The following is a 24,038-nucleotide window of genomic DNA, read 5'->3' as shown; positions in this document are numbered from 1 at the left end:
ACTGAAGCCAATTAGCCTACCTGCATGTCTTTGGATTGTGGGGGGAAACCGGAGTACCCGGAGGAAACCCACGCAGGCACAGGGAGAACATGCAAACTCCAGGCAGGTAGTGTCGTGGTTGGGATTTGAACCAGCAACCCTTCTTACTGCTAGGTGAGAGTGCTAACCACTACACCACTGTGCTGCCAATCCTGTTTTATTTATTCATAAACGACTTGGAGGGTGGGATAAACAGCTCAATCTCTGTATTTGTGGACAGTGCTAAGCTAAGTAGGGCAATAACCTCTCGGCAGGATGTGGAAACCTTACAAGAAGATCTGCACAAATTAATGGGGCAAATTAGGTTTAATGTAGAAAAATGTAAAATAATGCATTTGGGTGGCAAAAATAGGAATGCAATCTACTCATTAGGGGGAGAACCTCTGGGGGAATCTAGGATAGAAAAGGACCTGGGGGTCTAGTAGATGACAGGCTCAGCAATGGCATGCAAGGCCAAGCTGCTGCAAGCAAAGCAAACAGAACATTGGCATGCATTAAAAAGGGGATTAACTTCAGAGATAAAATAATTCTCCCACTCTACAAGACTCTGGTCTGGCAGCACCTGACGTATGCTTTCCAGTTCTGGGCACCAGTCCTCAGGAAGGACATGCTGGAACTGGAGAGAGTCCAGAGAAGGGCAACAAAACTAATAAAGGGACTGGAGGACCTTAGTTATGAGGAAAGGTTACGAGCACTGAACTTGTTCTCTCTGCAGAGGAGACGCTTGAGAGGAGATATGATTTCAATGTACAAATACTGTACTGGTAACCCCACAATGGGGATAAAATGTTTCCGCGAAAGGGAATTTGATAAGACACGCAGCCATTCACTAAAATTAGAAGAAAAGAGGTTTACTGTAGGAGCATCAATAATTTCAAAAAACGATTAGGTAAATACGACCACAGCATACAGGGATATACAATCTAATACTGACATAAAATCACACACATAGGTTTGACTTGATAAATCACACACATAGGTTGGACTTGATGAACTTTTTTCAACCTCGCCTACTACTTAACAATGTAACTATGTAACATGATGGAGGGTTTGGCCTTAGCAGGAGGGACAGTGTTTTAACAGGGCTGAGGCGGGGTAGGGACTTGTGTTTTTGCAAGTTATATGTACAAATCCACTGAAACACTTCACTCTGTCCTAGACATGCAAAAGGAAATAAGAAGAAATCCCCCCAAAGTGAATGGGATTTCAGTTTTAGACAGTTTTTGCTGAAATATTTTTTGGAGATTTATCCTCACAGCCTATTCAGATGATAGCTCTAAAATTTTGGTGTTCCCTAATTTTTTGCCTTGGTGATTATGGAAACTAGGACAAAGAGTGGTGAATCTCTACAGCAGGGACAAAGGCAGCATATATAGATGTGAGCATATAATAGGGCCTAATTAAAATAAATCCTACAGTTTTACTATTTTCACCACCTGGCAATTGTTAGTGATTCTATACAAGTTTAAGAATTCTCCTTTAAAGAACCTTATGTACAATCAGTAAATCTACCTTTAAGACCCATTCACAGAAGTATCTTGCAGTAAAATATGGTAAAATGGTGGCATTACCACAGCTCATGGTTTTGCATAGTGCAGTGATGTGTGTTGCAGTGCACTGCATTAATCAAAAAAAAAAAAAAAAACTGTGATTTTTTCTGCATTGGGTCCAAGCCAAAATGAATGAACTACAATAACACAGCATGCTGCAGTGCATTTTGTGGCTCATGAATTACCTCAATGCCATTGTGAGTTGAAAAAAAGTATTTTTCAATGCACAAATAATGCATTCTTTAGCAAATGGGTGTTTTTATAAAGTAACAGAACAGGTTTGTTTAATTTCTTGCCTGGACTGCTGGTTACTAGAGTAGGCTTTGTTGTCTGCACAGGCTTCTGTTCTATAGGTGGTACATCAGTGCATTTCTTCAGGCTACAATACTCCCATCGTACACTAGAATCTGTGGTATAACACCATGGGCTTTTGTCATCATCTGGATTCCTGCAGTAATTCTTTTCCAGTCCCCTGCAAATATAAATGTAATCTGTATGATTCCATTTCTTTTCTCTGAGGAAAGTATTGTGGACTCAATTCACACATTTTATTTTCCTTTTAAAATTTGAGATAAAATAACTCATAGCTTTTTAAAAAAAAAAATATAGCAATTTACAGAAAAATACTACTAAAGTAAAGCATGAACTATAAGGCAATTTACTTTCGAAACCATTCAGTTTTTTTTATCTCATGATGTGATATCCAGTTGAATGGATACAGTAGAGAAGAATTTAAATCTCTGTCAGTTTTTAGAAATATGCAGCATATGTAATAATACAAATGAAAAAGGGTAAATGGAATACCAGTCAAAGGGATGCTGCTTTCATAGGACAAACATGGTGTAACAAACACAGCTAAGTTAAATTAAACAAATAAATATAAAATGATCTTTATAAATGTAAAATATTGAATTTAAATAGTATTCAAAATCACACACATATACCTATACCTTGATCCCTCGTTCAACAGATTTGTAAGCATGGGCCCCCTGTGTGGTCCTTTAGAGATTTTGCACTAAGTACAACATTATTTACTATGCTTACTGTATACCTCAAACTGTTTTATTCCATAGATATTGTGTTTGCATCAACCCCTGAAGAAGCGAATGGTTGTTAGTGAAACGCATCGGGATACTGGGATGCACTCTATTTAATATACAGGCATACCCCACTTGTAAGTAAACAATAGGGTTTATTTACTAAAGCTAGAAAGTGCAAAATCAAGCTCACTTCTGCATAGAAACCAATGCGCTTATAATACCAGCTTGTTCAATTAAGCTAGTAATAAAATCTGGAAGCTTATCGGTTTCAATGCAGAAGTGATCCTGATTTTGCACTTTCTAACTTTAGTAAATAAACCCCATTGTGTATGTAGCACTGACCCCCGAAGGAGCTGTTGGTTTTATTGGGCTTACCGTTACCTCCTTGTTTGCTTCTCCGACTAGGGATTCCTGCGATAGATGGCCCAAAGAATGTGGAAACTAACACTGAATCCTCTTTTGGGTTATTTATTTGGAACAGAAACAGTCTTTCAATAAAGGGTAGAGGGTTAGGAGTAAGTTCAGGTACTTTAGACTGCAAAAAATAATGTAAGTCCTTGTAGAAAATCCAGAGAATAAAAACCATTTCACAACTGGATTTAACAACCCCCGGATAGACCTCCTCTCACTAGACCTAGCAACCGGTAGGGTGTTCAACAAAATCTCTGCCACAGACTTGTGATGTACACTTGAGCGTTACTGAGGGACATAGATAAATTTAAAGAGCTAAAATACGGTACCAGGTTTTCTCAGCCGATCCGGCGATACCATATGTGTTTTGATCCAGATTGCATCCTTCAACTAAGCCTCCAGGCTCCTTCAGAGAAGCCAGCCTTGCGCACGGCCTTCTCCTAAAGTGTCCTCCCCTGGGGCTCCTCAGTTGCTGGGCCTCTCCCTTCACCCAAAATCCAGTCAGGCCTGTCCCTGCAGTTGCGTCGCCTCGGGCCAGCCGGCGCCGAGACTCGGGATGCATGATTCCGCACCCCAGGCCAGGAGGGCCATGGGGGTGGGTCAGGAGGACCAGCAGAACCAAACAGACAGAAAATCAAGATCGAACCCCACCACGTGGCATCGGTACCTTAAATACTACCCCCCAGAATGCACAGCAGACGAACACTCCCACTGGGCTGGTTCCAATATAACAGTGGCATTCAATACACCCAGCTAGACTGTGTTTCTACTCTTGCCGGCGGTGACAGCGACACCTGCGGTCAAAAAGAACCCAGTGAAACCCAGCTGGACTGGTACTGAAACCAGAAATTTAGAGAAATAGCCCCAAAACCCAACTGTGGTTTCAGGCAAATTAACTTTACAAAAAAAATAGCGCCTGCTCATCAGAAGCCAGCGCTACATGTACTTAAAAGTGGGGTATGCCTGTATACTCTATTTTTACTGTATTTTTCGCTCCATAAGACACATGCCTGTGCGGCTTATGGAGCGAATACTGACCAGCTGCCACCATGTTACATTATCAGACGCCTCCCCTTTCTCCGCTATGTCTTCTGGGTCTGGGTCTTGTAGGCTGGCTGGAGTTCTTCTCACTGGTGCACGCGCAGTGATGATTTTTTGTCCCTGCTTGATCGGTGATGTCAGACGCCGATCGAGTGAGGGACAAAAGAGGCCAGCATCTCCAGTGTGTCAGCTGCTGGACTGATTATGCGATGTGTGTACATGGCGACAGGTATCTAGTCATTCTCAGGTCTTTATTAGACTGCACCTGCAATGCTGTGCTCACTAGTGATGGACGAACTTCGGAAGGGACGTTTCGCCAACGCGGACCGCGAACGCTAATAGTTCGCGAACCGTAATGTTCGCGGTGGGCCCGATTGACTTCAATGGGAGGCGAACTTTGCAAACCTACAGGTCAAATTTGCAGCCACAAAATAATTACTAGCTGTGCAAACATAGTCCCACCACATGGCCAATGACATAACACATGTATGAGGTGAACTGGTACTGAAACCAGAAATTTAGAGAAATAGCCCCAAAACCCAACTGTGGTTTCAGGCAAATTAACTTTACAAAAAAAATAGCGCCTGCTCATCAGAAGCCAGCGCTACATGTACTTAAAAGTGGGGTATGCCTGTATACTCTATTTTTACTGTATTTTTCGCTCCATAAGACACATGCCTGTGCGGCTTATGGAGCGAATACTGACCAGCTGCCACCATGTTACATTATCAGACGCCTCCCCTTTCTCCGCTATGTCTTCTGGGTCTGGGTCTTGTAGGCTGGCTGGAGTTCTTCTCACTGGTGCACGCGCAGTGATGATTTTTTGTCCCTGCTTGATCGGTGATGTCAGACGCCGATCGAGTGAGGGACAAAAGAGGCCAGCATCTCCAGTGTGTCAGCTGCTGGACTGATTATGCGATGTGTGTACATGGCGACAGGTATCTAGTCATTCTCAGGTCTTTATTAGACTGCACCTGCAATGCTGTGCTCACTAGTGATGGACGAACTTCGGACGGGACGTTTCGCTAACGCGGACCGCGAACGCGGCCGATAGTTCGCGAACCGTAGCGTTCGCGGCGGGCCCGATTGACTTCAATGGGAGGCGAACTTTGCAAACCTACAGGTCAAATTTGCAGCCACAAAATAATTACTAGCTGTACAAACATAGTCCCACCACATGGCCAATGACATAACACATGTATGAGGTGAATCTGGGATCGACAACTACAAGCATTCTTTTTTTATATGTGAAATTGTGACAATTCAGGACTGTGGAGCGCATGAAGGCAATGGAGGAGAGGGAAGGTCAGGGTAGGCAAAGAAGAGGGTGCAGGAGATGATCACCAGCAGCGTGACATACAGCAATGACACCGTGATAGAGTGATCTGACACCAGCACCATGATAGAGAGCACTGACATCAGCAGCGTGACATAAAGCACTGACACCAGCACCGTGATATACAGCACTGACACCAGCACCGTGATAGAGAGCACTGACATCAGCAGCGTGACATACAGCAATGACACATGCACCGCGATAGAGTGATCTGACACCAGCACCGTGATAGAGAGCACTGACATCAGCAGCGTGACATAAAGCACTGACACCAGCACCGTGATATACAGCACTGACACCAGCACCGTGATAGAGAGCACTGACATCAGCAATGACACCTGCACCGTGATAGAGTGATCTGACACCAGCACCGTGATAGAGATCACTGACATCAGCAGCGTGACATAAAGCACTGACACCAGCACCGTGATATACAGCACTGACACCAGCACCGTGATATACAGCACTGACACCTGCACCGTAAGCAGCCCCAGGAGGAAGTCAGCATAGCACAGGGATGGTGGGAGCCCCTCATAATAAGCAGCCCCAGGAGGAAGTCAGCACAGCACAGGGATGGTGGGAGCCCCTCATAATATGCACAGCACAGGGATGGTGGGAGCCCCTCATAATATGCACAGCAGAGGTACAGCCCTAGGAGGAAGTCAGCACAGCACAGGGATGGTGGGAGCCCCTCATAATGAGCATAGCACAGGGATGGTGGGAGCCCCTCATAATGAGCATAGCACAGGGATGGTGGGAGCCCCTCATAATATGCACAGCAGAGGTACAGCCCCAGGAGGAAGTCAGCACAGCACAGGGATGGTGGGAGCCCCTCATAATTCATAATAGGCAGCCCCAGGAGGATGTCAGCATAGCACAGGGATGGTGGGAGCCCCTCATAATAAGCAGCCCCAGGAGGAAGTCAGCACAGGGATGGTGGGAGCCCCTCATAATGAGCATAGCACAGGGATGGTGGGAGCCCCTCATAATATGCACAGCAGAGGTACAGGCCCAGGAGGAAGTCAGCACAGCACAGGGATGGTGGGAGCCCCTCATAATAAGCAGCCCCAGGAGGAAGTCAGCATAGTACAGGGATGGTGGGAGCCCCTCATAATAAGCAGCCCCAGTAGAAATATGACACCGCTCAACCTCTTCAAACAGGAGGGTACGGGCATATAGTACGGTGTGCTTTTTTTGGACAAGGAAGTGAGCCAAATAAAGAAAGAAGGTCTGTGTGCTCGATTAAAAAAATCGTTTATAGACATATACATGGTCTACTGGTCACATGTTTTGAATTCCTCTGAGATCCATGCCTCATTCATTTTTAGAAATGTGAGGTAGTTAACACTGTCGTGAGCTAGGCGAGTACACTTATCGGTCACGATCCCCCCTGCTGCGCTGAACGTCCTTTCGGACAGGACACTGGACGAGGGGCAAGCCGACAGTTTGATTGCAAATTGGGCAAGCTCTGGCCAGAGGTCAAGCCTGCCCACCCAGTAGTCCAGGGGTTCATCACTCCTCAGAGCGTCCACATCGGCCGTTAACCCGATGTAGTCGGACACCTGCCGGTCTAGGCGTTCCCTGATGCTGGATCCGGATGACACCTGTCGATGGGTCGGCTGAAAGAATGACCTCATATCAGAAGTCACCAACACATCTTCAAACCGGCCTCTTCTTGCAGGCACTGTTGGATTGGTACCCGCAACTCCTTCTCTGGGAGTGGGAAATGCTCCTCTGCCAGCGCACGCAAAAGCAGAATGCAGCATTTCTCGAAGCAAGGCCTGGAAGTGCTCCATTCTGACAGTCTCTGTGACGGCAGTAACATTTCCGCCATTTTGTGTTTGTACCGGGGGTCTAAGTACGTTGCCACCCAGTACTGGTCCTTGACCCTTATGCTTTTTATACGGGGGTCCCTATTAAAACACTGGAGCATGAAGACCCCCATTTGCCCTAAACTGGAAGCGGTGTGGTGGCCTGGCTCCTGCTCATCATCCAGGATAATGTCGTCCTCTTCATTCTCCTCTCCACATCCACACACAACAACAGGGATCCCAGAAAGGTTTAAAGCATGCTCTTCTTGCTCCTCCTCATCCGCCCCGACACCATCGTCCTCTGACTCCTCTTCAGACTCCTGTTGTTGACTTGTCTCAGATAGAGTAGCCCCCCCTGGGAATTCATCCAGCATTGCGACTTCCTCATCTTCCCGCTCCTGCTCCTCCGCAGCTTGATCAATGACACGATGCAATGCACGCTCCATAAAGAAGGCATAAGGTACCATGTCACTGATAGCGCCATGGCTGCGACTGTCCAGTTTGGTGATCTCCTCAATTGGCCGCAGAAGTCTGCATGCGTCGCGCATGAGTAGCCACTGGAGCGGTGAAAAAAACCCAGCTCCCCAGAACCTGTTCTGCCGCAGAGCTTATACAGGTAGACGTTAACTGCACGTTTCTGCTGGAGCAGCCTATCAAGCATATAGAAGGTTGAGTTCCATCGCGTCGGGCAATCGCAAATAAGACGTCTGACCGGCAGATTGTGTCGCCGCTGAATGACAGCAAGGCGAGCCATGGCCGTGTAAGATCTTCTGAAATGGGCCGAGATTTTCCTTGCCTGCCGCAAGGTGTCCTGGACCCCAGGGTATTTGACAACGAATCACTGCATGACCAAGTTTAAGACGTGTGCCATGCATGGCACGTGCGTAATTTTGCCCTGTTTCAATGCGCTAAGCAGATTGGCACTGTTGTCACACACCACTTTACCAACTGTCAAATTGAGCGGTGTTAGCCACTGATCTGCCTGTGAACGCAAAGCTGAAAGGAGTGGCGGGCCAGTGTGGCTCTTGGCTTCCAGGCACACCAGTCGCAGCATGGCATGGCAACGTCTCACCTGGCATGTCGAATAGGTTCTGGGGAGCTTGGGCGGCACAGCGGAAGAGACGCTAGCAGCGGAAAAGGAGGAGTCAGCCGAGGAGGAGAGGGAGGAGGATGGAGTAGGAGGAGGAGGAGAAGAAGAGCCAGGCCTGCATGCAATCTGTGGCGGTAAAACCAAATCTACACGGGTGCCACGGGTTACATGCTTGACGGCCATCAGAAGGTTCACCCAGTGGGCAGTAAAAGTGATATACCTTCCCTGGCCGTGTTTGCTAGACCACGTGTAAATCGTCGCCTATGGGGATTTTTAAGTAGCGACGTTTGGCGCCATTCCACGAGCCTGTGCAATTTTGAAGAGTGACATGTTAGGTATCTATTTATTCGGTGTAACTTCATCTTTCACATTATGCAAAAATTGGGCTAACTTTACTGTGTTTTTTTTTTTTTAAGCACAAAACTGTTTTCTTTTTTCAAAAAAAAGCATTCGAAAAATTGCTGCGCAAATACCGTGCGAGATAAAAAGTTGCAACAACCACCATTGTATTCTCCAGGGTCTTTGCTAAAAAAACATATATAATGTTTTGGGATTCTATGTAATTTTCTAGCAAATAAATGATGATTTTTACATGTAGGAGAGAAATGTCAGAATTATCCTGGGTGCTCCAGAACGCCTGATGGCGCTCCCTGCATGTTGGGCCTCTGTATGTGGCCACGCTGTGTAAAAGTCTCACACATGTGGTATCGCTGTACTCGGGAGTAATAGCAGAATGTGTTTTGGGGTGTACCGTATATACTCGAGTATAGGCCGACCCGAATATAAGCCGAGGCCCCCAATTTACCCCCCAAAAAACTGGCAAACTTATTGACTCGTGTATAAGCCGAGGGTAAGACATGCCTGTCCATCCCTGTGTGTGTGTCCGTCCATCCCTGTGTGTCCGTCCATCCCTGTGTGTCCGTCCATCCCTGTGTGTCCGTCCATCCATCCCTGTGTGTGTGTGTGTCCATCCATCCATCCATCCCTGTGTGTGTGTGTCTCCATCCATCCATCCATCCATCCATCCCTGTGTGTGTGTGTATCCGTGTGTGTGTGTGTGTGTGTGTGTGTGTGTGTGTGTGTGTGTGTGTGTGTGTGTGTGTGTGTGTGTGTGTGTGTGTGTGTCCAGCCTACCTGTGTCCCGAGCCTTTGTCCCGAGCCTCCGTCCCGTGCCTTGCCTCCTTGCCTCCGTCCCGTGCCGTGCCTCGCCGCCGTGCCTTGCCTCCGTCCCGTCCCGTCCCGTCCCGTCCCGTGCCGTGCCTTGCCTTGCCTTGCCTCCGTCCCGTGCCCTCTTCGTCGGCGCCTCGGCGGCCATTGTAAAATTCAAAAGCTGCGCCGCCGCCTTCGCCTGTGATAGGCGGAACACTGAATTTCCCAGCAGCCTGTGTTCCGCCTATCACGTACATCGTATCATCCTCGTCCGTAGTACGAGGATGATACGATGTCCGTGATAGGCGGAACACAGGCTGCTGGGAAATTCAGTGTTCCGCCTATCACAGGCGAAGGCGGAGCCGGAGGCGCGGCTTTTGAATGATAGAATGGCCGCTGTCTGTCTGCTCGACACGCTGATCGAGCGGGCAGACAGCGATGACTCGAGTATAAGCCGAGGGGGGCACTTTCAGCCTCAAAAAAGAGGCTGAAAATCTCGGCTTATACTCGAGTATATACGGTAATTTGTGGTATGCATATGCTGTGTGAGAAATAAACTGATAATAATACAATTTTGTGAAAAAAAAAAAAAGTTAAACAAATCTTGATTTTGCAAAGAATTGTGGGAAAAAATGACAACTTTCAAAAACTCATCATGCCTCTTACTAAATACCTTGGAATGTCTTCTTTCCAAAAAGGGGTCATTTGGGGGGTATTTGTACTTTTCTGGCATGTTAGGGTCTCAAGAATTGAAATAGGCCGTCAGTACTTCAGGTGTGATCAATTTTCAGATATTGGCACCATAGCTTGTGGACGCTATAACTTTCACAAAGACCAAATAATATCCACCAATTTGTACTTATTTTTACCAAAGATATGTAGTAGTATAAATTTTGGCCAAAATTTATGAAGAAAAAATTACTAATCTGCTAAATTTTATAACAGAAACAAAGAAAAATTCATTTTTTTACAGAATTTTCTGTATTTTTTCTTTTATAGCACAAAAAATAAAAAACCGGGCGGCGATTAAATACCACCAAAAGAAAGCTCCATTTGTGTGAAAAAAAGGACAAAAATTTCATATAGGTCCATTGTTGCATGACTGAGTAATTGTCATTCAAAATGTGAGAGCACCGAAAGCTGAAAATTGGTCTGGTTATTAAGGGTGTTTAAGTGCCCAGTGGTTAAGTGGTTAAAATAACTTTTGTGGACCTAATAGCTAGCGATTTGGGTCACTGCAGTCTCTCCCTGCTCCACACAGCAACCTCTCCCTATATAGTGACATACGAAAGAATGTAAAATGGCCGCCGGATCGGGTCTATTTATAAGTTAGGGGGAATGTCCAAGTGTCCATGTGCTGTAATATCTCAATTGGCTGTCCTGTACCACATGATGGATGTGTCATCATAGGTCAAAGTTCTTTTACACAGTAAACACGGAAGTCCGTCAGGCGAACAGCGGCAATAGTCCGCCTGATCAGGCGGACCGCGAACAGCCGAAATTCGCCGCGAAAAGACCGCCGGGCGAACCGTTTGGCCATCCGTAGTGCTCACAGCCTGCATGGTGAATTTGTTATAAGATGGTGATATTTCCTATGAATTGTATATAGACTGAATTTGGTGACAGAGTGATATTTGTTTGCTGCATGGAAGCTATGTGGCACACTTGATAGATGTCTATTTTAAGTTAGAAACTATAGTATATTAATTGGGGATATGGGCATCCTCTCCTGTGCTCCAAATCAGCAGCATTTGGTGCAGAATACTTTTTTTTCTTGTTTTCCTCCTTTAAATCCTAGGCGCGTCTTATGGTCAGGTGCGTCTTATGGAGCAAAAAATACAGTTACCTAATATGTACAACTCTACAGATCCATTGACAACACATCAGTTGTTCCTGCTTTACTGCTGATAATGTATGTATTAATAAATTTACAATTGTTATCTCACCATTGAGTGTGACGCACCTCATTTAAAGTCCCAAGGGCAAATTTTTGTAGCTTTCTATGTGATATAGGGATGGAGGTGCGTCATGGGGTTAATCAATCCACATCCCATTATTGAAATATAAATACCCTTCTTCCACCAATAAGAAATACAACTTTGTCTTTGAGGAGATTTCTCTTCACTTCTGTCCCATAGCCATAACAGGAGGTGAGCGGAAATCCCTACAAATTAAAAGAATCCCTTGGGGCCCCCAGGTTACCAGAACTAGTGTCCTAATTGGAAGATTTCCCCTTTATTATTTTTCTGGGGACAAACTTTGTGATTTTCTTTCACTTTCAGCCTGGGTTCACACTGGTGCGATGCGATAACCAGCGTGATTCCAGCGCCGCCTCCCGCATCGCATCTCACCCACAGGCAGTTCACACTGCTCTCTGCGAACCACTGAGGGTGTTAACACAATGTTAATGACACCCCCAGATCGGTTCACAGATTTGCAGTGCGATCTGTGAACACACACAGGAATCTGAAAAAAGTCCCTGCACCTTTTTTTCTGCAAATCCAATGTGAGTTCAGCTATACAATTGTTTGCCTGAACTCACATTGCACAGACATCGCATGTGATCAGCACCTGCGGTGTGGGTGCGAATCACATGCGATCGCATATATGTGAACCTGGGCTCAATGACAATGGTAAAAAGCACAAATAGAGAAAGTTAATCTCCCTAACAGGAACACTGACAGCGATAAGAATATATAAAAACAACCGCTCTTAGTCAAAAAAAAGGGCAATAGATATGCAGTCTACCCTGCTGGGGCCCCCAAAGGGACTAGAGTGTAAAACAATAGAAAAAAGAGAGAAGAGAGTAATCCAGCGCTGTTTCCATGCCAGATTACTCATTTTTCTATTGACTGACAGCAATAAAAACTGACAGGGAGTTTAATCTATTTCCACTTTATCCAATACAAAAAAAAAAAGTATACTTTAACCACTTGTGGACCAACCCGCCGCAGTTGTACTGCTGCAGAATGGCACGGCTGGGCAAAATGTCGTTATGTAATGTTACTTCGCTCTGTGGCCACTAGGGGACGCCCCCCTGCTCTCCCATGGAACCAATGCGAGTGTCCGGCTGTCGCGATCACCGCCAAGCTCCCGCGATCACTCAGGGCACATGGAGAACCAGGATCTGTGTGTGTAAACACACAGTTTCCGATTCTCTGAGGGGAGATGTGACAGATCGTCTGTTCATACAGAGTATCAACAGCGATCTGTCTCTTTCCCTACACAGTCCTCTCCCCCTTCAGTTAGAACACACAATAGGGAACACATAAACCCCTTGATCGCCCCCTAGAGTTTAATCCCTTCACTGCCAGTGACATTTTTACAGTAATCAATGCATTTTTATAGCACTGATCGCTGCAAAAATGCCATTGGTCCCAAAAATGTGTCAAAATTGTCCAACGTGTCTGCCATAATGTTGCAGTCCCGATAAAAATCGTTGATCGCCGCCATTACTAATAAAAAAATAATAATAATAAAAATGCCATAAAACTATGCCCTATTTTGTAGACGCTATAACCTATGCACAAACCAATCAATATACGCTTATTGCCATTTTTTTAACAAAAATATGTAGAAGAATACATATCGGCCCAAACTGAGGAAATTTTTTTTTTTTATATATTTTTGGGGGATATTTACTACAGAAAAAAGTAAAATATAATGCCTTTTTTTTCAAAATTGTTGCTTTGTGGTGCTTTGGGGTGGGGTGCACAGAGCCCCCCTGCCCCACAGCACCCATCCCCCCATGTTGAGGGCATGCAGCCTGGTATGGTTCAGGAGGGGGGGGGGGCGCTCGCACGCCCCCTCCCTTTCTTGACCTACCAGGCTGCATGCTTGGATAAGGGTCTGTTATGGATTTTGGGGGGACCCCATGCCATTTTAACAAAAATTTGATGTGTGGGGGGGCCATGCTGTTTTTGCAATTCTTTTCTTTTTTACAATTAGCAGGAAGCCCGCTGACAACTGATGACTTATCGGTTGCTAAGGATGTGGCGGCCAGCTTCCCAGCCCCCTCCTTAGCAACCAGCTATATACAGTGTAAAAAAAACGCAAATCGCTGCAAAATCACGATAAAAACCCGGTACTTTGTTTTGGATGCGGATCCATTGAATTCTATTAAATGCAAAATGCTGCATTTTGCGGGAAAATAAGTCCCCGACCCTTTCCAAAAACGCAGAGGCACAAAATGCATTGATGTGAACATGTTCTACAGGAACCCATGTTAAAAAATGTCCCTGCATTTCTGCAAAATGCATCAAAAAACGCATTAGTGTGAATCAAGCCATAGTGAATTTATATTTTCATTACCCGATAAGATAATTGGAAAAAATGTGTCCCATGATTCAATTATTTCATGAGATATTCTTTAGTGAATTAAGCCCTGCATGAGATGATTGCAATGGGAAGACATAAGAACATGGAACCTAGCAAAAAAATTATCAATATCAGATCAATCTTCTTTCTATAAAACCTACTTTCATTAAAAAATTTGAGCTTAAGCTGGTTATACACTATGAGATTTTAATCTTATTTCTATTGAACTGCCTAAATGTTGCTACATAGGTTGCTCGGTCCCCACCCTTCCACCTGACACTGCAATTGAAAAGTTCCCGGAGAGAAAATTGTCAGCTGAACAGCAGCTGCATCCAATCAGATGTGATTGCCAGCTGTCAGAATACAATAGCCACAGTTGGAAATGCATATGTGCTATATAAAATGAATAGAGGAATCTGTTTTATTTATTTTGATAGTTTAGATTTTTAAAGTTAATATTATTAGGTTTAATTATAGTTATTATGTATACATACAGTTGATCCAGGAAATATCAGATTGTCTCCTGCAAATTGGATCATGCTTTGCTCTGGGTCAACTGTGGGTATAGGATTGTGTATACTGTATGGAAGTTCTGGATTTGTGCATGATTTATTTATTGTTTCTCTTTGTGGGTTGAACAGGATGTGTTTTTTTTCAACCAGACTAACTGTGTAATTATTGTTCAGCCGCAGGCTGAATGAAAGAAGTGTAATTGTATATGGCCAGCCTTAAAGTGGTTGTAAACCCTTACAACACACTTTGACCTACAGGTAAGCCTAGATTAAGGCTTACCTGGAGGTCCAAGAAATATCTCCTAAACCTACACGGTTTAGGAGATATTTGCCGAAAGACAGGCACCGCTGTCTACGGCGCATGCGCAGGCGCACTGAGTGTGGTACCCGTCAACGGCGATATGCTGCGCGTGGCGCCTCCCGTGCGCATGCGCGGGAGTGACGTCATCGCGGCTTCGCCGAATGACAGCGGCGTAGCAGTGAGACCCACTGAGAAGATGGATGCGCCGGACTACAGGGGACAGCGGTGACTTCGCTGGCTACTGTGTCAGGTAAGTGACACATAATGGACTACTATGCAATGCATAGTAGTCCATTATGCTTTACCTTTGTAGGGAATGAAAGAGGAAGTAAACTCATCAGGGTTTACTTCCTCTTTAAACAGTTTGTCTTGAAGGTGGGTACAGACAAATCGATATTTGGCCGGTTCGGCAAGGACCAGACAAATTTCGATATGTGGGTGGCCTTCCCTGTTCAACAGAGGTCATTTTTATTAGTTTTTTTTTTTTTAACAGATATACTGGAAAACCTTCATTGATCAGAGGCTGTGAGTTCTATCACCACTGAGCACACTTTCACACATTGTGCTGCATTCATTGTTTTTGTCCTTCCTCTGCAATACTGTCAGCATCACTTACGCATTTGGAAATTTCTCAGGTGTCCTGGAATGTGAATGTGGCATTTGGGAGCTCCAGGCCTGACATCTTTTACCAGAAATTGTGATGTAAGTTGTGCCTCGGTAATCTCCTCCATTTCCTTCATAACATTCTGAAACTGCTGTAGGTGTTGTAGACTCAGGTATAACTGTAAAAAAATAAATGAATATATTCTGCTATGCACTGTAGAAATAATTCATAGGGTAAATATTCAGATTCCAAATTACAACATACTTACCTACACACTTTGTCTCCCACTGCTTACTATTGGTCCCTCAATATGATGAGTGGACTCTAACCAATGGTGAGGTGCAGGAATCGGTAAGAGGCAGACCAGGACTTGAATTTCAGGGAAGTGGAACTTGCCTTGCTAAATCCCCTGGGATATCCAAAGTCATCAATAATACATCTAAAGTTATTTGCAGGTGCCTATAGGTACAGTATCTGTTTGTACTCGCCCCACCAGTTTTGTACATTTTAGCTAATCACAGGTTTACTACTTTCATAGTAGTAAACTGTTATGGACAATTATAGTAGGAGAACCTTTCAAAGTTGGTAAGTTTGAATAAATACACCAGTTCAACCTGAGTGTGTGTGTTTGTTGCTACCATTTCAATATCCCTGTACATTGTGTTTGCTAATAAACACATCTAAAGTTTTTTTTCTTTTTAACTCATCTACACTCCCTGCTGACAACATTAAACATGGAAGTGGTTTCCACATCTTTACAGCTCTAACAGTAAAGAACCCCGTATACAGTTCAGACTGAGTTGCTTCTCATCCAAACTCATTGTGGGGCTGCGTGTCTAGAGTAGAGATGAGCTTTCTGTTTGGGTCGAACATGAGTTTGACTCGAACATTGGTTGTTCACCCGTTCGTCGAAAACCAAACATTATGGGCCATTTGTGCCAAATTCAAGCGGCACGTAACAGCCCATATTGCACTGGGGGAGCGCAGTGCATTGCTGTATGATGATTGGCCAGAGCATGCACCATGACCTGCATGCTTTGGCCAATCACAGTGCTCTCAGCTGAGAGAGCCATAATTGGCCAAAGGCAGGGTGCCTTTCACCAATCATGACTCAAGTCCACGCCCTACACTATATAAGGCCGCCTGCACGTTGGCCTTGTGTAGTGTGTTGTTGGCATGGATGGAGAGAGAGTCTCATTTAGATTGAGCAGGCAGCTGCTGTGTATTTAATAAATATAAATATATATATATATTGTACAGGATGCCAAGGTTGGGTCCTGGATGGGTGCTATGTAGCACCTATATTCGGGTTGTGGTCCCTTTAAGGGAATCCCGGTAGGCTTCAGGGGGTCACCCAAAAATGGGTGAGAAGGTGGTGGTGAGGAGGAGTAGGAGATTAACACCTGTCTGAGGAGCTGTCTTGCTGTCTTGCTATCTTGGAGGCTACAAAAGATTGCTGTAAGGACTCTGAAAACTTTGGGGTGAAGACCCGACTACAGAACTGTAGGTGCTTTCTTTTCTTGTTCTTTTTGTGCTGAAGATAAGCAGACTTTAATTTACGTTTTGATTTGTATGCTTAAGAAAAGCCTTATTTTGATTTAATTATAAATAAAAGTCTTTTTGGTTTCACCTTTGACCGGTTTATGCACTTGGTCCTGCGGAGCTAGTATCCCCAAACTTTACAACTGGTGTCCTGGATGCTGGCAAAAGTGCATTTGCAGCCGCAAAAAACGTTTAAAAGCCAAAAACTGACATTTAAAAGAGACTGTGTACAAACGGCATGTCTTGGGTGAAGTTAGCTCAGATGCTGCAAGCAGCAGGTAAAGACATGGAAGAGGTCATCAGGGCTTTGGCACAAGCCACCGTGACCCAGCAGCAAGCTTCAGAAGATGCAAATCGTCGTCATGAGGAAGCAATGGCTCGGCAGCAGCAGGCCCTGGCACAGGCCATAGCTGCACAGCAGGAAAGCACAGGGCTGCTAGCCTCCCAGTTTACTGCTCAGCAGGAGTCCTCTCAAGCACAGGTGGCTGCCTTGCAGGAGGCAGTACAGTGGCTGGCTCAGGGACGAGAACAAGCGGCTATCGCCGCTGGCAACCAGGTGTCTGTGAGGGCCAGCCATTTTTTACAAAAACTGACACCCAGTGATGATGTAGAGTCCTTTCTCACCACCTTTGAGAGGATAGCAGAGAGAGAGGGGTGGCCCTGTGACCAATGGGCCGGCATTATCTCCCCTTTCCTCACCGGTGACCCGCAAAAGGCCTATTTTGACCTCCCAATGGAGCACATCAGCGACTATGAGTGTCTGAAGGCAGAGATCCTGGCCCGCCTAGGAGTTACAACAGCAGTCCGGGCTCAGAGGGTGCATCGCTGGCGGTAAAAACCTGACCGCCACCCAGGTCCCAGATGGATGAACTGGTACAGCTGGTTAAAAAATGGCTGCAGCCAGAAAAATTGTCAGGCCCACAGATGGTGGAACGAATAGTGATGGACTGGTACCTGCGGTCCCTGCCAGATGACCTACAGCGCTGGGTAAGCCATGGAGACCCTGCAACCGCTGACCAGCTGGTTGAGTTGGTTGAAAGGTACACCATGGTGGAGTTCTTGCTTGGGCCTGCCAAGTGTTGGGAACCCACACCAAGGGCAACCAGATGAGCCATAGCACCCAGGAGAGAAGCCCTGCCAGACGTTGGGACCCGCAAAACTGCATCGTCTGCTGCAGAACCTCGAAGGGTGTTTCCTGTCCCAAGAATGGGAGACCTACAGAGTTGGCGATGTTGGTCCTGGGGACATACCCGGGCGCAATGCCCACTTCAGGAGGAGCCTATGGACTGCAGGAGTGGTCGGAGAAGCACCTTCTATGTGCAAAGAGTCTGTGCCACTCATCTGGATCCAATTGCAGGACGGTTCGAGTGTGAAGTGTGGGTGAACCACCTTCCTGCCAGGGCGCTACTGGACTCTGGTAGCATGGTAACACTTGTACATGCCAGTGTGATTGGGAGACTTGGCCCTGTAAGAAAAACCCTACGTGTAGTGTGCATCCTTGGGGACACCAAGGAGTACCCCTTGGTTTCGGTGACTGTGTCCTATGGCCATACCTCAGTGACACAAGAGGTCGGGGTAGTGAGAAGCTTAATACATGACATTATAATGGGGTGGGACTGTCTGCTATTTTTCGAACTGTGGAGCCAGGTACAGATGGGGCTACCAGGACAGCCAGGAGAACTGGGGACTTGGGCCTGAAAGCCCCACAACACACCCCACTGATACGGATTACCGGTTACTGATAATGATATTGCAGAGAATGTTAAGTTAAAGGATGATTCTGTTTCAGGTTTCAAAACCGAGTTAACCTCTGGGGGGGAAGTCTTCCCGTTACAGGTTATGCTGGGGGAGGATGACGGGGAGCTCTCCCTGCTGCAGTTCCCGGTTGAGGAGGGTGAAGGGGAAACATCCTCAAGGCCAGTGCACCCAGACCTGGATGTACCCAGGGGTGCATTTGGCACCGCCCAGTTGCAAGATCCTACCTTGGTCAATGCCCGAGAGCAGGTTTCTGTTGTGGATGGGGTTTCACAAATGCCAGGGGCAGAGCAGAGGTTTCCTCATTTTGCGTTGAAGGGGGACTTGCTTTATCGAGTGTCTGAAAGCCGTGGGGAAACTATAGAGCAATTGTTGGTTCCCCAACCGTATAGGCGGATGCGACTTGAGCTAGCCCACAACGACGCACTGGGAGGACACTTGGGGGCAGAGAAAACAGAGGCCAGGATAACTGACTGGCCAGGGGTGAAGGCTGAGGTTAAAAGATATTGTGCATCTTGTCCCGTTTGCCAGTTAACTGCCCCAGTGCCCCACTATAGAAGCCCTCTGGTACCCTTGCCAATTATTGAGGTTCCAGTTGAGCGGATCGCTATGGATCTCGTGGGACCCCTGGTAAAGTCGGCAAGAGGGCGCCAATATATATTAGCCATCCTAGACTACGCAACCAGATATCCAGAAGCAGAGCCATTGCCTGGGAATTATTTCAAATGTTTTCACGAACTGGATTCCCCAAAGAGATACTAACGGACCAGGACAACCCTTTTATGTCAACGGTGATGGCGGACTTGTGCAAACTGTTTCAGATTAAACAGTTACGGACGTCCGTCTATCACCCGCAGACCGATGGCCTAGTTGAGAGGTTTAATAAAACTCTAAAATCCATGCTAAAAGGAGTGGTCCAGAAAGACGGGAAGGATTGGGATATGTTACTCCCTGCCCTCTTGTTTGACATCCGTGAGGTCCCACAAGCGTCCACGGGCTTCTCACCATTTGAGCTAGTGTATGGGCGAAGGCCCCGGGGAGTTGCTTGATCTGGTAAAGGAAACGTGGGAAAGTGAGTCCTCACTGCACAAAACCGTGGTAGAGCATATCTCTCAAATGCGAGAGAGGGTGGCTAAGGTGATGTCGCTGGTGAGGGAGCACATGCAGAAGGCTCAGGATGCCCAAAGAAGGGTGTATAACCGATCTGCGAAAGTCAGACAGTTTCAAGTAGGAGACCAGGTGGCTGTCCTAATACCCACAGTGGAGAGCAAGTTCTTGGCCAAGTGAAAGGTCCGTTTGAGGTAGTAGAAAAGTGGAGGAGGTAAACTACAAGGTACACCAGCCAGGGAAAAGAAAACCATATCAGATCTATCACGTAAATTTGTTGAAACCCTGGAGAGACAGGGAACAGGTATCCGCGGTGATATCAGGGATCGACCTGGTGCAGGTGGCTGCTACCTTAACTAGGCCCCAAACGGAGCTAGCAAAAGAGTTCCTTCAAAGAAATAGGGACATGTTTTCAGGGTTGCTGGGACTCACCAATGACTGACCAATGTCATCGAGCATGACATTGTAACTGAACCCAATGTAAAAATTTGGTTAAAGCCTTACCGTATCCCAGAAGCTCATAGAGTGACATAGAGTGACAGTGTAGCCAGCACTTCATCATGGGAGAAGGTCACATACTTTTATATACCCAGAAGCACCAGCTATTTTGCAGCAGCAGCCACAGTAGTAGGAGCGGCAGGGAGAACTGGAGATGTAAATATAAGGTGGTTGGGGGTACAAGGAGATCTAAATAGACAAGGTGTCATTATCTCCCTAAAGACTTCCCATTAAAGAGGAAGTAAACTTCCTCTGCTGACATTTACCTACAGGTAAGCCTATAATAAGGCTTACCTATAAGTAGTGTAAATATCTCCTAAATGTGTACTGTTTAGGACATATTTACATTACATGCAGCTAGTGACATCACTGGCCCATGTGCTCTGAAGGAACTGCTACCTGTGCCGTTCCTTCCAAGCCCTGTGCTGTGAGCATGCACGGGAGTGACGTCATCGTGGCTCCGGCCAGTCATAGAGCCAGAACCCCCCGTGAACCCAGAAGCAAGATGGGTGAAGATGGAAGTGGCTGCAGCGCTGATTTCGCAGTGCTGGAACAACTTCATTTTAAGGTAATTTTTACATAATGTGCTAGTAGGCATACTAGCACATTATGACTTTACCTTGCAGGAAGAAAGAACAAAAAAACATCCAGCGGTATACAACTGCTTTAAACTCTAGTTGTGAAACCAGGTTAAAACACTACGCACAATAAAATAAATAGATTTACCAGCAGGTTGCGAATCACAACTGGGTATTTCACAATATTCCCATCGTGTTGCTTTGTCTGTGGTATAACACCAGGGCATTGACTCTCCATCAGGATTTCTGCAATGGTTCTTTTCTAGATTCCTATAAAAAAAAATGGTTTATAAAATATCATATCAGTATATCAAAAAAGCATATGCAAATCAGATGAAGGGTTTCAATTGAACATGTTGATTATCTTCCCACTCTTACAGACTTTATTACATTTTCTCCATTCTCTGGTTTTGATTCTTGGCCCTATTTACCCCAGTCAATGACCCCTGACTACATACTCAACTGTGCTTTTGTCTAACGCACTGACACTAGCCCCAACTGGCTGGCTAATACTATTGACAACAAACATGCCTAATAACTAATACATTAACCTGTTCATCTGCCACTTGCCATTGTGAATCTCATTCTGCCTGCCATGTAAATTATAATCCTGCTGCTAAAAACTTTGATGAAGAACAGGTAGACGCAGTCTTCATCTGGGATCCTCACAAAAAAATGTTGCAGTATACAAATAGTATCTGTACTTCAGAGCTCTACTTTTCATTGAACATTTTCAGTCATTTTCAGTCATTTTCAACACATACTCCATTGTAAGTACATAATAAGTACGTAAGTACATAATTTTCGGAAAATTTACTGTACATTATGCATTTATTGCTGCAATTGTTTGAATTAAAAACATTATTTGGCACTATAACACACTGGATTTTCTACAACTTTTGGGGAAGTACAGCCAGTTCATTCTGCACTCCTGTGAACTGTTTTCAGCAGACAGCGGGCTGAAGCTCGCTGCTGGTTGATGTCACAGATCTGGTTCACGATCACAAAAATATGGTCAGGATCCACCCACATGCCTGGACTGGCACCTAGCTCACCCTTTTAGCAAGCCACTGAGAGCCTGAGCCAGCCACTCCCACCCCCTCCAAAGTCCATAGCTCCAGTGAGTGCAGGGGGATGAGCAGAGAGCGGGTGACTGACAGTCACCCGCTCTCTGCTCATGGGGCTCTGAAAAATTAACGATCAGTGGTGTTTAATCACTTGGTTCTCAGTCATAGAGCCGGTGGTGGACAGCTCAGCTGCAGCATTGGACCGATGCTGCATCCATCTAGGTAAGTATGATTTTTTTTTTTTTTAAAGATCCATACTTCTCTTTTATAACAATAGAAAAACCCCTGGAGGTGTACTTTAAAGGCACGTACAACCAAAAATTATAGTAAGAACAGTTGACTTTCTTTATTGAATTAATATAAAATCATATAAAAATGAGAATAAGAAGAGTTTATACACATCATGACAAATTGTACAGCACAAAAAGGCAAATCACCTATACAAGATCGACTATAAAGATGATCCACATGGGCTACTCGGTTGTGTCCTTTTAGCTGGATGTATATATAGAAGTGCATATGTGGGGCCCCTAGGTCTGGTGCCTTGGCGTGACAACGTTGTCATTTTTTCACTGTTTTGTATGTATGTTTTTTATTGATGGGTTTTGATAGGGTAATATTCAGAATGTGTATTATGTTACATTTAGTGGAAATTTTAACACATCTTTTGATATAACAATAAAGTTTGCAATTTATTACGCTATACCAACCTTTATGAACCTCTTCACCGCAGAGGAACCCTTGAAATAACTTTCTAGTCTCAGGAAACCCCTGCTAAAAATTACTATATCTACAATTCATGATACTTTAATATGATGGTCAGCCAGTAGAATGCTCCTTACACTTGTGATCATTGTGAAGAATTACCCCCCTTACAAATAGATAAAAAGATCATTGGTGTCAGTGGGAACTTATCTGAAAGGCAGAAATTGCTCATTGCTTAGGGAACCCCTAGTAACATCTGAAGGAACCCTAGGGCTCCTTTGTACCCTGGTTGAGAAACCCTGCGCTATACCGTGGTTGATTCTCCGTAAGTGATTTTCAGGGGGCCCCACTTGGCCCCATCCTCTATAATTTTTGTCTATGCTTTCCCATTGCTCTGGAGGTATCCCTTCCAAAACTGTGATCGGTAACCATTATCTTTAGTTGTTGCTATTATAGCAGCATGCTGGATTTATGTGCGTATTTAGCCCCCTCTTTTGCACTTTCTAAAGCATATATAAAGTTGATGACAGCATATATGTAAAACTTATGCGGGGAGATTTGTCTCATCTCTGTGTATCATCTAAGGCTATTCATTTCACTAGGTATAAGTGAAGGTTTACATCCCAAGCAACCTTTTATTTAGTGACACAACACAGAAGGCCTTTTCACACTTTTTTCCACTGCAGTGGGTTAGCTCACACACATTGATGCGCAATATTTTGCACATTAACTTGAGCTGCATTGAAGCATTGCATTTATTTTAAATAAGCTGCCAGCACATGGTACTGGAAGGAAAACTAGCACTGCACCTTTCATTGAACATAGCTTGTGTGTTGTCGTGTGTTGCAATGCACGTCTGTTGATACATACTGCACTTATGTGTTGGGGTGATGTTCTAAATGTATGACTTCTAAATCAATGCCACTACAATGCACCTCCCAGAGGGCCTTGTGTTGCCACAACACAGTTGTGTGAAGCCAGGCTTAATATAGCATTTAACCCAAAACCAAATATGTAATATATTGCAGCTTACCAATCAAATGCGGTGGCTGCATTATTTTCTTTTTTCATTTTTTTGCCCTCTGTTTTCCCCTGGTGATCTAGCCAGAAACACACTGCCTCTATTATATAGACACCACTCTGGATGAGTGAGCACAGGGGGCTTATTTGGACATCAGCACTATCAGTCTGGGGGCAGGTTAGTGTTACACCGGACTTTCCGGCAGAAAAGGTCAGACGGTCTTTCCAGACGGAGTTCCAACAGACTTTCAACGGACTTCTGACTGAAAGGACTTGCCCACACACGAACCTAGCAAAGTCTGTTCGTTTTGAACGTGATGATGTATGACGGGACTAGAAAAGGAAGTTCAATATCCAGTAGCCAATAGCCGCCCTAGCGTCATTTTTGGTCCGTCGGACCAGCATACAGAAAAACGGTTTTCCCGATAGAAATTGATTCCGGCGGACAGATTTGAAACATGTTCTATTTCTAGGTCCGTCTGAATTTTTGAAGAAAAAGGTCAGATGAAGCCCACACACGATCGTAATATCCGAAGGAATCATTCCGTCTGACCTTTTCTGCCAG

The 24,038-nt window shown here is 45.2% G+C and overlaps 1 protein-coding gene across 1 annotated transcript in view; it reads right to left on the bottom strand.

The window, feature by feature from the left end:
- The window catches only part of LOC143987713 (plasminogen-like), a 142,512-nt gene that overhangs the window by 74,374 nt on the left and 44,100 nt on the right, over nt 1-24,038 (bottom strand). The window contains exons 9-11 of the mRNA XM_077486671.1: nt 20,830-20,951; nt 15,214-15,379; nt 1,886-2,061 (exon numbers count right to left, since the gene is read on the bottom strand). Of these exons, the coding sequence (XP_077342797.1) occupies nt 1,886-2,061; nt 15,214-15,379; nt 20,830-20,951 (464 nt within the window). The remainder of the gene's footprint in view (nt 1-1,885; nt 2,062-15,213; nt 15,380-20,829; nt 20,952-24,038) is intronic.

Source organism: Lithobates pipiens, unplaced genomic scaffold (genome assembly GCF_037356315.1).
Source record: "Lithobates pipiens isolate NorthernLeopardFrog02 unplaced genomic scaffold, aLitPip1_a1.2 Scaffold_18, whole genome shotgun sequence".
Taxonomy (NCBI): Eukaryota; Metazoa; Chordata; class Amphibia; order Anura; family Ranidae; genus Lithobates; species Lithobates pipiens.
The sequence above is the reverse complement of the archived record's forward strand: the minus strand, read 5'-3'. Positions and strand labels throughout refer to the sequence as shown.